This window comes from Salvia hispanica, chromosome 3 (assembly GCF_023119035.1).
Source record: "Salvia hispanica cultivar TCC Black 2014 chromosome 3, UniMelb_Shisp_WGS_1.0, whole genome shotgun sequence".
Taxonomy (NCBI): domain Eukaryota; kingdom Viridiplantae; phylum Streptophyta; class Magnoliopsida; order Lamiales; family Lamiaceae; genus Salvia; species Salvia hispanica.
In genome coordinates, this window is record NC_062967.1 from 7479860 (window position 1) to 7495920 (window position 16061).

At 37.3% G+C, this 16061-nt stretch overlaps 3 protein-coding genes across 3 annotated transcripts; all 3 read right to left on the bottom strand.

Moving 5' to 3' along the window:
• Nucleotides 1-10: 10 nt before the first annotated feature.
• LOC125213905 (sodium/calcium exchanger NCL-like) lies at nt 11-2915 on the bottom strand. Its single transcript, XM_048114697.1, has 8 exons — nt 2436-2915; nt 2157-2354; nt 1757-2084; nt 1425-1683; nt 1194-1345; nt 831-1098; nt 445-750; nt 11-369 (listed from the first exon to the last, which is right to left on the bottom strand). The coding sequence occupies exons 1-8, from the start codon at nt 2839-2841 to the stop codon at nt 121-123; spliced, it is 2166 nt and encodes a 721-aa protein (XP_047970654.1). The 5' UTR covers nt 2842-2915; the 3' UTR covers nt 11-120.
• Nucleotides 2916-3164: 249 nt separating this feature from the next.
• Nucleotides 3165-6631, bottom strand: LOC125213906 (sodium/calcium exchanger NCL2-like). Its single transcript, XM_048114698.1, has 6 exons — nt 6274-6631; nt 4777-4962; nt 4400-4700; nt 4075-4333; nt 3669-3983; nt 3165-3570 (listed from the first exon to the last, which is right to left on the bottom strand). Exons 1-6 carry the CDS (start codon nt 6593-6595, stop codon nt 3322-3324), a joined length of 1632 nt encoding a protein of 543 aa, XP_047970655.1. The 5' UTR covers nt 6596-6631; the 3' UTR covers nt 3165-3321.
• Nucleotides 6632-7390: 759 nt separating this feature from the next.
• Nucleotides 7391-16058, bottom strand: LOC125213419 (probable pre-mRNA-splicing factor ATP-dependent RNA helicase DEAH9). Its single transcript, XM_048113961.1, has 23 exons — nt 15956-16058; nt 15730-15874; nt 15462-15536; nt 15277-15366; nt 14999-15078; nt 14775-14844; nt 14577-14662; nt 13559-13628; nt 13293-13388; nt 12857-12953; nt 12426-12472; nt 12232-12315; nt 12085-12138; nt 11700-11800; nt 11479-11569; nt 10902-11066; nt 9914-10003; nt 9694-9765; nt 8947-9045; nt 8778-8864; nt 8344-8397; nt 8149-8228; nt 7391-8007 (listed from the first exon to the last, which is right to left on the bottom strand). The coding sequence occupies exons 1-23, from the start codon at nt 16054-16056 to the stop codon at nt 7857-7859; spliced, it is 2085 nt and encodes a 694-aa protein (XP_047969918.1). The 5' UTR covers nt 16057-16058; the 3' UTR covers nt 7391-7856.
• Between the last annotated feature and the right edge of the window lie 3 nt (nt 16059-16061).

The window sequence follows — 16061 nt, forward strand, 5'->3', positions numbered from 1 at the left end:
GCAAATTAAATGATCACAAGTGTTGATTTTTAATCTTTATAATCATCATTGATAGTACTTGTTTTATTGTTAACCATGTTTGGTACTAGTAAAATTACATAAATAGGAAAACTACTTACTTTAATTCCAGCCTAACACATACTGGAAAACATAATACATTAGCAAGGAGAATGGGTAGAGGAAAAAGGCCAAGAGGCATGTCCACAGTGGATATGTAGTTTGTGAACATGCAAGAACTCCAATCACTGCACACACCAGCAAAACTGTCAGCACCTCAGCTGAGTAATCCCATTCCAGTCCCTTTATGTACACAATTGCTAAGAGTGTTGACAATCCCATGATGTTGTTCATCACCACTCCACCATATATCTGCCACAAAATCAAACATTCACTGATGAAATAAATTCGATACTAAAACATAAAGAAACCACACTGAATCGATACCTCTGAGAATGTCAGAGAAGAGGTTCTTGAGCTCTTCTGGCTTGCTGGGAATATTGCTGATATTGCTGAGAGTGCATTCAAGCATATGGGGACAACAACGAAGGAGACGAAGAAGGCAGGCACGCCGATGGCATGTGACAAGTGTTGGATGCTGATCTTCAGAGGTCCAGAGAGAAAGGTCAGTATAGCAATGCCTAACATCACTTGAAATATGGATTTTGTGGAACTCCATGTCAATAGCTTCAAACGGCTGTCCTCATTCCGACCAACTTCATACACTAGATTGTCAACTTCTCCCCACATAATCTGCACTTTTTCCATGTGTTAGTGTTAATATATAAATAGTAGTAGTAGCCTAGATTAATTTGATGCAAGATTTATTGTACCTTGTCAAATTCATCGATTGATCTCTTTGCATCTTTGCATTTAGTGACGTCCATGGCTTTGTTAAGCCATTTAGTCATGCCATGAACGAATTCTTGCTCGTCAACAATGTCATCACCATCCATATCGAAATCTTCCACGAACTTCTTCACCATTTCTTCACGATGCAGTTGAGAATCTCCAGTTTTGGTGACTGTAGTGTGGATCAACTGCTCCAGCTCTGGCCGCGACAGCGAGTTGCTTCTGTCTGTATCGAATTGCTTGAACAGACTTTGCAGAAAGAAAAGGAAAAGGGAGTAGTTAAATATACTGCAATGGATAAGAATGAGCAAAGATGATAGAGGAGATATGTGATGTATATATACGCTTTGATTCGTTCCATATTAGGCTTTCCGTCATCTGTTACAAGCTGTTCTGCTTCAAGCTCTTCACTGTGTGCATGCTTCAATATTCTTGCCATTAAATGCTCAATATCAGCCTTTTCAAATCTTTTCTTCTTGCAAACTGGTTCAACAACCTGATCAAAATGTGCACATTACACTCTTACAAATTCAAGATCATGAGAGGACTAATGTTGTATTAGCATACACACTTGCCTCTCGCAAGAATCCTGCTGCATCAGAGTCACCCTTTCCAGCTAGCTCCGCAGCTTCATTGATCCATTTCGAGCATCCCTCTACGAACTCGTCTTCTTCAATCCTTCCATCTCTGTTGAGATCAAATGTTTTCAACATTTCTGAAATAGCATAGCCTTTCTCCACCTCTACTTTCCCGGACTGAATCTCGTGAATCAGTTTTTCCAATTCATGAAACGTTATGCTTTTGTCAGCATCTTTGTCCGTCTCATTGAACAGCCTGCAAGCATAAGTCTATCTATTCATCTGTACTAATACAGAAACCAGTAAATGAGTTCGTGTATGAAAATCACCCTTTGATAACCGTAATGTTAGGTTGGCCACTGTCATCAACGAGCTTCTCCTTGGCATGCCTCTGCACGTGCTGCAGAAATCCAACAAGCAGATTCTCATACTTGGAATACTCCAAACTCCTTTCCTGAATCCAAGGATCGAATATCTGGTACAAGAAGTATGACAGTAGCATCAGTGTTGAGACCACGAGGGCGATCAAGATCACCATTCGCGTTCCAAATGATGAGTCGAAGATATTGGCCACTTGCACTATGAAGTAAGGGATCAAAGACAGAAGCATGATTCCAGCAGTGTAACATGTCTTTTTGTCGATTGTTGTCCCCGTATCTGCACCAATGAAACATCTCTTAGTTCTTAGTTCCAAAATTTCTTCTCATGTTAAAGAAAAGCTACAAAAACCTTTCAGTTCTGATAGTTTTTCCTTGAATGAGGAATGATGATGAGCATCACCAGACTTCACAAGAAACTCCTTTCTGCCAATTATCACACACATTCCCCATACTAATGTGAGATTGAAGACGGTAGATCCAGCATATACGCCTACCCCGAATGAAACAGAATCTTGAGCACCCTCTTTGCTCTTGAGAATTCCAGATACTGAAAATAACAACAAAAAACCATGTTTACTTCCCATTCAAAAAAAGAAAGAAAAGAAAGAAAGAATGAGAAATGACTTACCAATTACCATAGCTATCTTTGGCAACACTGTGAGTATACGAAAAACAGTAGCACCATATACACCAGTACCTAAGATGTTGAAGAGTCTCTTGCTCCCTCGGCCGATTAGCTTTCCGCCAATAATAACCAAGTACTGATAGACAACTATCTCAAAGATATAGCCCCCTATGTTGTCTGCACATGGGAAGAAGCCATAACTGTGCACACATCGACTACTAGGAGAGCTCCCGGGGTTCAAAAAGGGAGCTTGAATCACATCAGCATCAACCCCATCAGAGATTAAGTCATCCAAAGTATTAAGCCTCAGAATACGACCGGTGACAGTATTAGTTACAGACAAAATTATGTAAAAGACTAGACATGCTACGAGGATAGCCATTAAAAGGCTAGTGAAAGCAGCTTGCATATGCTTAGCAAAAACAAATAGCTGATTTATATGCTAATTTATTAAGATCTAGATTTTATTCGTTAATAGGGACACAAAATCATGGATGAAGAACAATTCTTATGTGATTAACTATTAAGAAGTGAAGCATGCATTCGCGAAGAACACGTGGTTGGCCTTATGAGAGCTTGCAGAAAAAGATTGGAATTTCCTCACTTTTATTTATATTCCAAGGTGTGTGAGGTACTAATTCCTTGAAATATAACAGCTTTTTCTTCTAACTCTTTTTATAATTTAGAGAATCAATTCCTTGATTACTTTGCATAAAATATGATGGGAGACAATTAGCATATAACTGATGGCAGCCAGTGCATATCAAATGTAGAATGTTTTCTACTTAATTACACTAATTATTATTACAGTGAAGAAATTTACTCACATCAAAACTAAAAGTAAACACATGGAGTATATCTTACACAAATAATTATAACCACAGTCTTTCTAAGGCCATCCTAGAACATAAGTAAGAACATAGGTTAATGCCAGAGAAACCGGGTATAACATCACAACGACATAACCCAACCAGCTAGGGAATGAGGTGCGGAAGCCTGTCAGAGCCGTCATCACAGTGTTCATCGTGATAACTACCAATACTTCTGCAAAGACATCCACGGACAGATTAAGAGCATAAACTGGTGCAAGGAACACAATCAAGCTCACCACGTTGTTCATGTACACGCTACTGTAAAGCTGCACAACAAATTAAAAATAGAAATTTCAGAATATGGAAAAAGTGATATCTTCATGTATGTATGCATTTATATTGACTGAACAAGTGACGAACTTACTGTAGAGAGTGTCAAAGAAATGGAGTTCTGTGACTTGTTTCCGGATGAAGCAAATGCTTGAACTGCAACTCGGTAGTTGGTAGCTAAGGGTATGGCCAAGTATGAGACAGAGAAATTAGGCAGACTTGCTGCTGTGGCGAAACCCACGACACTGGTGATCAGTGGCTCTGCGAAAGCAGACATCAATGCAATCCCAAAAATCACCAAGGAAAGAGCTTGCAGATAGTTCAGCCAAGTGGTTTGAGAACTTTGGCTTTTGCTTACGTTCGAGCTGTTGCTGTTAACTAACAAGCCCTGTTGTGATGGATCACTTACCTGAGGTTTGCATTATACAGTTTAGGATCAGCAACTGCATTTTCAGTCAGTTTTTATAGAAATATGAGTGAAGTGTAAGTTTTACATTTACCTGAGAATTGGTGGCTCTACTTCCTTTGATGCGGTTTCGCCTCTCCTCAGCCAGATCATCGAGTAATTTGGTCATGCCTGCGATGAACTCTTCCTGGTTGATACGTCCATCTGCGGTGGTATCAAAAGACTCCAACACATTCTCAACATCCCTGTCTGTGCTCAAGTCATCTTCATCCAGCCTCACACCCAAGAGAAGCACTCTGAGTTCTGCTGCTGATACAGACGTGCTTCTGTCCTTGTCGATTTGGTTAAACAGGCTGCAAATGACAACTGATGAGGAATTGGAAAGGTTGGCTTAATACAAGTTACACTGATCTACTTACTCTTGTATTTTTCGAGTATCAGGCCTGCCGTTCCTGGACAAGAGTCTGAGCAGCTTGTCCTTTGCATATTTGCTCATCAAGTACTCGAATCTACGAGACTGAATCCAAGGCTGGAATGCCTGATACAAAATGAAGCCGACAAGCAACAAAACTGAGACAATGAGTGCAATGAGAAGAAATACTCTCTTCACTGATGATGAACTGAAAGCCTGTGCTAGCAGAAGGATGAGAAATGGAAGCAAGGGTATCAGCATTATCCGTGCAGTGTAGCTCGTTTCGACATCTGTTACAACACCATAACCTGCTCAAGAGAGAGAGAGCAGTTTAGCAATTAGATGAACATGAAGAAGATTAGATCAAAGATGAAAAAATGGCACCTTGTGGTGTGGTTTTCTGGCTTCCCGATTTGTCGAGAGTGGGAGCTTCTGAGAGATCATAGCTAGCAAGGATAATGGAAACGCCCCATATGAAAGTCAGAATCAAAACGGTTGATCCAGCAACCAATCCCATCCCAAGAGCGGCCCTTTCTTGAGCAGCCTCTTTTGTTCCCGAAAGCACCGTTGCTGATCCAAAACCAAACATATACCAGTGATAGAAATTAGAAGAAAACAAAACCCAAATCTACATAATCGAGTAAACCTTAGCCAAAGAAGTAAGTAAGGTTTATGTAATAGTCAATGTGTTTAAGCAAGAAAATATCCCTAGAATCAATACTATCCTATAAAAGAAATGTTTGGCTCAAACAAGCCAATACATTGTAGTGTGCAGCTCTTCATTGTTCTTTAATTTAAGTATTTACTTTCAGCATTTTGATTCTATTTTACAACAATCAGAGTGTTTTCAATTTTTCATTAGGTTGAGTTGAGATGTAATGTTATTTTAACTATGGCTTCTGGTTCTGTATAGTTAGATCAAGATTATGCTCCTAAGACATCAAATAGACATGGATACAACAGATTTTATGTTTGCAATCTTATTCGGAACTCCTATTTGCAACATGCATGTTTATTAGTACATAATCTGGCTTGATAATTTTTAAGCTAATGTTGTGTACTTTTTTGTTATTATACTAAGATTGAGTCATTGAGATATTTTTGTTAAATGATATAATCATGGACGAACCTAAATAGGGGAGCTCAAGGGGCTTAATGCTTATTAAACTTATATTTTGAATTCTATTTTAAATTTTATGTAAAATATTATGCAAATTATAAATGATCTAACTCACCCAAAAATATTATTCAATTTTTTAAAGAAAAATATAGTGTCTGATTTTTATTACCCTCGTTATAAGATGGAATCATGCAATGAAATCGAATCTATTGTATTTGGAGATCAAAGGATTTGTGACATGGCAACAAGTTGGGATTACTTAAATTCATCAAAATTTACTCGAATCGGCACTGAGATCCTGTCAACGAATCCATGTGATCATGAAAATTTTTAAATTGTGATCAGTCTATGTCATAAAGAGTAATAACATCAATTATCAAATTTTAATTTTCTTTCAATTGTTCATCTCTAATCTCTATGCAAAATAACGTCTTTTAGTAGTGTTCAAAATGACATCATTTCATTAAAATTGAAATTTTGTGAATTAATATTTTTTTTGCAAATCTTTTGAGATTGACTAAATTTCCCTAAATTTTGTTATTTAAATTCACCTGGCATTAAATATCTGAAAATTCAAAGAGAAGTTTATAGAATGTGATTCAATACTTTTGTCAAATAATACAAAAGCAAAACGAGAGCCAGGCATATAAAATGTACTCTACTTAAAGTAGGCATATGAGAAATCTAATGGGTGATGAAAGTAGGCATAAACAGAATATATGAAATAGATAAAGGCGAAGGAAATGAAAGAAGGAACTGACAAAGAACCATGACAATCTGAGGGATTGTGCCAAGAAACTGAAACACACTGGCGCCAAGTATGCCCGGTCCGATGGTTTGGAAGAAGAGGTCCGATCCATCGCCAACGTATTGGCTGCCCAAGGTTATCAGGATTTCGAAGATGATGACCAGGAAGAACAGCCCCCACGCATTGCTCGAGCATGGCAAGAACCCATACGTCGGCTCACACGTCTCCGTTGCACCCAAACCCATCTCCCTTGTCAAACGGCTATCACCAACACCCACCTGCATGCTCACAACTATAACCAGAGCCACCACACTAATTATGCTCATCTTCCCCATCCTAGCTACTTCTAATTAATCTCCACTCCAACCATTTAGATATCAACCACTATATATATGGGCTGCTGGACTTGATCAATCAGCAGCTTAGCTGGAATCCACGTCATTAAACCACTTGTTTATATGCAACAAGTTACCCGAATTTCTTATTTATTGGTCGAGACAAAGCGCCTTATCAATTGAGTTATGCCTTTTTTTTTTACTCAAATATGGATTAAAGGAAAAACGTCTTACCAATTACACTGGTTTTATCATTATTTTATGTGCAACAAGCTGGCGCATGCAGCGTTCGGTCTAAGCCGCCAGGTCAGAAAAATCTACCAAAGACTACGTAAGGCGGGAATACTGCAGGAGTATTTATTATAGCGTGAGATGTTGCATTATTTAACAAACTCAGCAACTCCGAAAGCGATATTTACCTAACCCCCAATATTCAAAGTTGCAATATTTAACGACTCAATTGGCATCCTCTGCCTATTGCTTCGGAAACATAACTTTGTTGCAGCCCCCAACTGTCATTCTTTGAGCATATTCTGGACGACAAAGATCCAAGTGGGCAGACCTCTAGTTTTAATAAAAAAATGAATAATGATCTTAATTTTAAGTTATAGGATCCTTTCTCACATAATTAAAAAATAATATTTCTCATATTCATGAAAAATAGTTAGTGAAAATATTTTTCTAAATAGAAATTAGACTATTTTTGATAGATTGATCGGAACAAAATGAATCTATTTTTAGTGGATTGAGAGAATTATTAAGGAAAATAGTCTAGTTTTGTTAGTCGAACTAAAATGACTTACTTTTTGTGGATCAATAGAGTAAAAATATGAATGGGTAAGCAGTGACGCGCATGCTCATTCTTACATAGAATCAAGATAGACTTGAAACCCGAATATAACTTTTTTAATCATTTTGGAGAAATTGACTGATACCAACTCACATTTGATACTCCATTCCACCTAATACATTTGATTTCACTGTGACGATGATGACACTCCTGATTTTGATGAATTGTAAAGGTAATCCGACTAAGTAACAGCACCACCACCTCAAGGAATCAGCACTCTGTCACTCTGCCTCTTCCGCTCCGAGTTAGCAATCTCACAGAGGTCTGCGACGAAACAAGTTTGCATGAGGTTTATCTAAGCTCTTTCACTGAGGCGCGATGCATACATCTTCAGGCAGACCATCGCAAATGGCGGGAGTGAGCAACCGAAAGGAGCACAGATCAGGCATAAGGTTAACTGTCAAAGGAACACTAGGAATGCAATCTAGGATCAAGCTGTTGGCGGTGGTAGAAGTGTGGAGCAGCCTCTGGCAGCCACGAGGGTTCTATAGTGATGACATTGCGCATGTACTGACGCTCAGTCGAGACAATAGAATGGTAGATCACCCACTTTGGATTCACTCTGCACAATACATACCAAAACCCTTCAATATGGAACACACGTGATACTTCTATTCTTCTAATTTCTATAACATAGTATCTCAAATCAATTTTGTAAAAAATAAGCAATGAGATAGTAAGAAAATAAATAACACCATCTAACCTGAATAATACAGACGAAGGGTGAATATAGACTTCTTGTGAACCTCGTATAGTTTTGTATGCGCCGTTATGGCTGAAGGCCTAAATATAAGCAACAGATAAGGGACACAAATCAAATTATGCTCAGAGCCAACAAGTTTTCGCCAATTAAGTGAGTTTGATATTAAGATCTGTTAACTAGAAAAATAACACTTACTTCTATGCGACAAGCGTTAGAGAAAAAACCAGCAGTAACTGCCTTCCTCACTGCCTGCCGAATCCAATAACCCATTAAAGAAATTAGGAAAGTATTGCATTTTATTAGAAACAAACACAACAGAACATTGAGCAGCAAATTAATCCAAGTTTGTCTTTAAACTTTGCACTTCCAAGCAGTACTAAGATGTTGAAATCAATATTATTATTACCAGTGACATAGCAATCATTTATTATTTTAATCATGCAAGCACATGTATGAGTGGATGAATTAACAATGCTTAAGAAAATTAGGTCCAGCAATACAAACACCATGAGGAAAATTAGGTGCAGGAAAATTATGTGAGGGGACTTTATCTTTGGCTGGTAAGACAAAATTGATTGTTCTTTAAGCTATGCGACAAAGTAATCAGCAGGTGTTCCCCCTGTACTAACCTGCATATTGTCGTCACAAGATTTAAGGGATATGCCCAAACGTTGTGCTATTCTTCTCAACTGTTTTCGAACGTCGTCAACTTTTTTCTGTAGGCAACGCAAACCAAAATCTAAGACGAGCACATTGAAATTTTGAAATTTTTTAATGTATACGATTTACAATACTCACCATTGCATGGTAGTTTATGTGGTTCCTGTGACACCAACTCGAAGATTTATTAGACTCAACATATCCTCTATATACATTTAAGAAGGTAACATGGTCACCCTGCAAAATTATGAGCAGAACCAGAAAATATATGAAAAATCATTTCTAAGAGAGTAAGAATGTTATGAGAGGATAGGCAAAAAAATATGTTGTTAATTCTCAATTTAAAAACACGAAAATAATAAATTCACCCGATCCGTAAAAGCTGAATGGTAAAAAACCAATTACAGTTGGTCTCTTTTTAAGGTAAGACATTAATGTTAAAAACAGAAAGAAGTATAACAAATCCATGACTAACTAATGGTATTTCTGTTACACTAGCCAATCAGATAACTTAGTGGACAATTCCATATGTAATAACCTATGAGTACTTGTTGATAATAACTAGTACAGCATGTGCATATCTGATTTCTCCTGAAGCTAAAATTTTAAGTAGTCAGTATCCGGAACAGCACAATCCAATACGTATGATGCAAGATACGTATAGGATAACCAATATAAATAAGCAACTCTCACACAAAGTCTGATACTTCGGTTCAATTTAATGGTACATCCATCTTCCATAACAACCATCTAACTATAAGTAACTGGAAGGCACTATACGGATATTTCAAAAGCTCAGAACTTCTTGTTGAGATACAAAATATTAAAACCTGCAAGTCAAAAATTGTGCAGAGCATATGATGGATGAGCAGAACAAGAAAGCACCTCAGCAGCAGCAAATCTCAATTTGGCCTCATCCAATTCCTTTTCTGATCCCCTGGTTGAATACCAGATCGACTTCATGGGGACGAAGAAAGATGGGAAGCAAAAAGGAAGAAATGTGAGAAATGGAATCTTTCGCAATCTGAATTATGCGATCAAATAATAGCAGAATGCAATGCAGAGATATTAACTTAATAGAAGTTGCAGAAAGAAGAAAACAAACCTGTAAGGACAACACAGCAGCAATAGTGATGGCTTCTTCAGAACAGCCTAAATCATTTGAAGCTAAAATCATTTTTGAAACCATCGGATCCTGCATATACATTTGCTTAGCAATGGAAAGATTACGATAAATTATGCAACAAAATGTTAACTATCTAGACGAAACCATCGAGACACTACTTTATACATACATACATACATACTCTGCCAGAGGTGGCAGCCTCACAAAAATGTGAAATTGAAATTATTTTTCATGAGCTTAGATACCGGAAGGGTAAATTAAAGCACCAGAAAGAATCCCGCACAATTTTAGAACAATCATTCTTCATGTAGTGATCGCAGTAACCTGACAAAAATATATACCCTTGATATTCACTAATTTAGCAAAAATTAACATGGTCCCCCTTCACTTTGGTTCACTTTACATAAATAGCAATGATTATGTCATCATCTCATGCATCAGAATTCCTGTTTTCTCTTTCAAAAAAAATAAATAAATTAATAATTCCTGCCCTTTTTCATCCAGAATCTTGCTCTTTGCAAATGAAACTCAAAGTTTCTAAAAAATTTTCTACAACACGACTTCCCCTCAATATATAATACTCTCTTTGTCACACTCTAAGTGACAAGTTTTCTTTTATTCAATGTCCCACTCTAATTGACACATTTCCTAAAATAGAAACGTCACTATCTCTACTTTATTCTCTCTCTACCCAATTCACAAAACAAAACTGCATAAAAAACCATGCCGGATTAAAAATGCTCTACTTAGAGTGGGACGGAGGGAGTAATTTACTGAAATCACAACGCTCCTTACATGACCCTCCTACTCCAGTACACTTCACATAATAAAACAATGATCATCTTGTGCATCAGAATAATTATATTCTTCCATCACAAATTTAATTTGAAAAAGGGGAAAACAAAATTGGGTAGCATACAAAATCATCATTGATGCAATATAAGGAGATTGGGCTTCAGAAACTTACTAGTGGAATTTCAGCAATTTGGAATCCAGTAGGAGATGTAAGTTTTGCATCTTCATCAATAACTCCAAGAGAATACAACACTTCAAGTGCTCTGATCAGTGCTTCAGGCGATGGTGATGATGGCCAGTCAAATCCCAAAATATTGTCTATCCCTAATGCTTTTAACTATCAAGGAAAATTAAAATAAATAAATAAAACGTCACTACGAAGCCTTAAATTGATAAAACATAAAAGATTCAAATCATTCAACGCATGACGGGATCATCAGAAGTTCTTGAAATCACTGCCAGGGTTGGCATGTGACTGAATAGTACAAAAGGAACACAAAAGAATTATACCCAACTAGATCATTCAACTCCCTGCCCTCTCCAAAAAAAAAAAAGAGAAAGCAACGTTTACGTATATGACTAGTAGATGATGATGGACATATAACAATTTGAAGTAATAAAATTGAGTGCAGTAACTCATGTTATTATCTATCTAAAATGAGGATACTTTGCTCGATAGTAAGATGTACAGCCAATTTTCATGATTCAAACAACATTTAGCTTCAAGATGATTTATAATAAACACATACCTGAATAACACACGAAACAAGGTTTGACCTCTGTATCTCCGGAACACCATCAGAAGACATCTCATTTACATAATATTCTTCAGTGTAGAGCCTATTTAAAGTGAAGAAAAGGAAATCATTCAAACCATTCATTTATTCTTTTTCTTCCATAAGTAGATCCATCCCAAGTTAAATTAGACAATAGTTGTATTAGATCAGAAGACAAGGGTTTAGTTCAGCACCTGTAACACTTTCCTGGTCTAACTCTCCCAGCCCTTCCAGCCCGTTGTCGGGCTGAAGCCCTTGATATTGGAGCCACGACCAGATTTTCAATATCAGTTATCTGTTGAAAAGGCCAATGTAGTTTTAGCTTGAGGTGAAAAATCATAAACTTCTATTTTATTGTTGCTTGACAAAAGATGCACTCAGGTTGTCATTATCTGCATACTTCACATCTATTAACTTTCATTGCTTCCTATCCATATTCCCTATTTAATTCTGCATTTGACAATGAGTGGAACATATGGGTTGCTTCTTAGCCCTTAAAATTTACTGCATTCATATAGCACCACATGATTTGTCAGAATATATTCCATGTAGAATCAAGAGAGTACTGGAAACACATACAGGATTATAGAACCGTTGTTTTGAGAACCCACAGTCAACAACATAGACAACGCCCTGAAATAAGATTAGAGAAGAGTAGAAACAAGGATCAGTAGCTACTTAGAATCAGGGGAGTGTTAGGAATGCCCTTTAGAATGAATATTTTACCTCCAATGTTAAGGATGTCTCTGCTATATTTGTTGATATTATCACTTTTCTCTTCCCGCGAGGAGTTGGAGAAAACACAAGATCCTAGTGAGAAGATTAGAAAAGATAAACAGTTAGGAGATTCAGTTATATAGATGAAGGCTGAGACTCCAATATGTTCCCCTCTTTTCAACAGAAAAGGAAGAATCAATAACCTGATCAGCACGCGGCAGTCCAGAATACAGAGGTAAAACAATCAGTCCTACAAACAAACAGAAGCGAGATTAATAAAACAGAATGAAGAAAATGAATAGGATAAATTAACCACTTACCAATCTAAGTAATGAAGATGGGTACAAATTTTCAAGCAGTTAATAAGATCAGGGGTAGGGAAATTTTGCATGATTCAAGCGGAAGTTATCTTCAAAAATAATACACTAAGAAAGTTGTTAGTTAAGACAGATCAGATGATAGAGACTGAGCGAATGATTAAATAAACCATGTCTATCTCTTGTTTCAGAAAATTCCATAGAAGCCACACTTCTTCAAATGCTTAAACAAAGTTTTCTAGATAAAACAATTTATGGCCTCAAGTGCATAATGAAACAAGTGAACCCTATCAATTCGTTCTGTCTACATGAACTACCTTGGTTTCTGTGGTGAGAATCTTCTGCAAGCAACTGCATTGCAGCATCAATATCATCTTTACCAGTAAGAAATACAAGAATGTCTCCCATTGGCTCCTAGAAAGACACACGATTATGATCTCTCTTATGCAAATTATAATTCATTAATGCAATAAATTTTAGTAAATCACTGTAAAGAGGAACTGATGGCATCTTGTGAGGCATAAATTCAAGTTGATGGAACCTGCCTTACAGTCTTCAAATCTTCCTTGGTAGAAAATCAGCTTAGCCTTTATCCAATATAACTCACAACAGATATATAGATTCATACATATAGGAAAAGGGCAATTCTAACTAGACAAATTTTTATTCTGAGCCACTCTCTACTTTTCTGCATGTGCATCTATGTTCATGCAAATCAGCTAAGACATTATCTGGCGGTAGTCCTCGGCGTACCTGGTCATGAATAGAAAGTATGGTCGAAACTGCAGCTCGAATATAATTTGAAACCGGCTCCTCAACATAAGAGGTTTGCACATTGAATCCTCTACCCTATATATTCAATCCAATTTGAGACATCCGGTTATAAATATCAACAATCACCAAAAATTAGATGGTGTGTATGCATGTGTGTATGTTTATGTTTGTCTGAGTTTGTGTCTGCGTAGCAAAGGGTAGCTCTGCTCTTGTGTGTCCAAAAGCATGATTACAAGAACATATACCTCGACAGAGAGAATGGCGGACTCTTTCTTTGGTCCATGTCCTTCAACATCTCGTCCTTGAAGCCTTCGGCTAGTTTTGATCAAATTTTAAAAAGCATAAAGCTCAGAATTTCAAGAAGATAAGTTTAGGGAATTGCTAATATAAATATAATATTGAACAGTTCCATGATCAAATAAATGTGGTTATGCAACTTCAAACTAGCATCATTGCAGTCATACACCAATTAGGTCAAAGTGTCAAGAAAACCCAAAGAATAATTTAGAAGTTTTAAGGTAAAGCGTCTTACATATGATCTTATTCTCAGACCTGTAAATCTTGAACCCACCAATTTACAACTTTCATTAAGCAGTAAAGTACAATAGCCCTTAAAGAAATGAACTTGGAAGTTGTTCTGGCATAAAAGCATTAACTGGTCTCATCAAGCAGGTACAGTGGAATTGTGGAGTTTAACACAACTACATATTCAGACTGATTTACGCAATAAAACCAAGCAAGAGCACCTTGTATCTATGTATTCTCATGAATTTATGATTAGGCTTTACTCAACAAAGCTACAATAGTGCACTAACACATGTTTTGATATTTCTAAATACTATCAGAACTGATTAGAGCCATTTTTTAAAGAGAAATAGGGTCAGAGCATATTGTGTTACTCCAACCAAAATAAAATACTAATATATCATCACTAGACTAGGTTCGAAAGAGCACATGCCTCCTAACAGAAGAAAACAACTAATGCAAAACTCATTTTTCACCCCAAAAAGCTTTACTAGCACAATTGATTAAACAATAAGGCCATATCAAGTGACACAACTTCTGCTTGATAAGGATAAGTGTAATAAATCTATAACAACAAAATGAAGCTAATTAATATAAGTTCACCTGTATACTATAGGGAGCAGGGGATATCATGACTATAATAAGGGGCAACAGATATGGTTTACCAATGTTTTTGAAGCCAAACAGTCATAACTAACTGCTATATTTATGTTATTCAGATCAGATGCAATGAAAAACCTGCTATTAAAGAAGGCAGCCATTGATTTAGCCTCAATTGTAGCAGATGAGATGATGAGTCGAAGCTCAGGCCGACGCCGTTGAATCTGTTTTCAAACAGTTGCTTTCAACTTCAATAGAAGATATGAAACCAAACAGAAAAATGTATCTCATGAAAAAAGGTGGAGAACATAAGAACCAGCAGGATAAAAAACGTACCTTTTTCAGGAGACCTAACAAAATGTCGGTTGAAAGAGACCGTTCATGAGCTTCATCTACCATGATAACACTGTGCATCCAGAAGCAATGGATGAGCCCCAGGAATTTAAATACAAGCAAGTGCCATTCAAGTCTAATCACTCATCAACACAGCGTGTCACACAGTGTTTTGCCTAGCCAAGTTAGTGAAGCTCGCATACAATCTTTAAAAGGCATAAACTTACCTATACTTGCTTAATAGAGGATCATCCATCATTTCCCTTAGCAAGACTCCATCAGTGAGAAATTTTATCCGTGTTAGTTCCTGGTCCCAGAAAATGTAAGTCATTGTTAGTGTCAATTTATATGTAGATTGTAAACCAAGTTGGAGGAACTGCTGCATAATGAGGCGTAGCTTATGTGTCTACTCCCTTATCAGCAAAAGGCGTGATGAAAAAAAACAACATATGATACAACAAATCAACAGAAATAAGACCACAAGAAGGATAGGATAAATGCTCACAGCATCTGTAATATCTTCAAAGCGAATTGTGTAACCAACTTCTTCCCCAAGTTTAACGCCCATCTCTTCCGCAACCCTTGAAGCGACTGACTGAACACCATATAGACCTCGATTGTTATAATGTAAGTGAACAAGTAAACCCGAGTTTCTTGCATCCAAAAAACAATCTGGAGTCTGCATCATACCTGAACTGCCAATCGCCTTGGCTGCGTGCAGGCTATCATCCGTCCACTGTCCGCCCATCCAGCTTCTTTCAAGAACTGCCCAGTTTCATTGTATTTTCAACCATTAGCATCAATAAGCACAACTCCATATTCAATACCCAAGAATAAGAAGAATGCCTAACACAACACCAAAAACTCCAAATGTAGTAGTAATCAACAATAGGAAAGATCAATAATCAGCTTAATTAAGCTCAAACTGAAGCAGAAGGGTGAATTAAAACAGTAAAACCTGAGGGATTTGAGTAGTTTTTCCACTGCCAGTTTCTCCGACGACGATTGTGGTGGCGTGCGTCTCCACTAAATACAAAATGGCAGTCCTGTTCTTGTACACTGGGAGCCTCTGCCTCTGTCTCTCCACACTCGCGTACCCGTGCCTAATTTCACACGCAATTAAACCAGCTGACGACAAATAGTCAAGAGGAAGGAAGAAATAAAGCAGAAGAAAAGATACTCACCCTGAGGAAGAAGATGAAGCGGAGGTGAAGAACAAAACGCCGCCTTCATCATCCTCGACGAATCGAGGTTTCTCTGTTCCCGGCTTCCAGAATTTTGACATTCTTT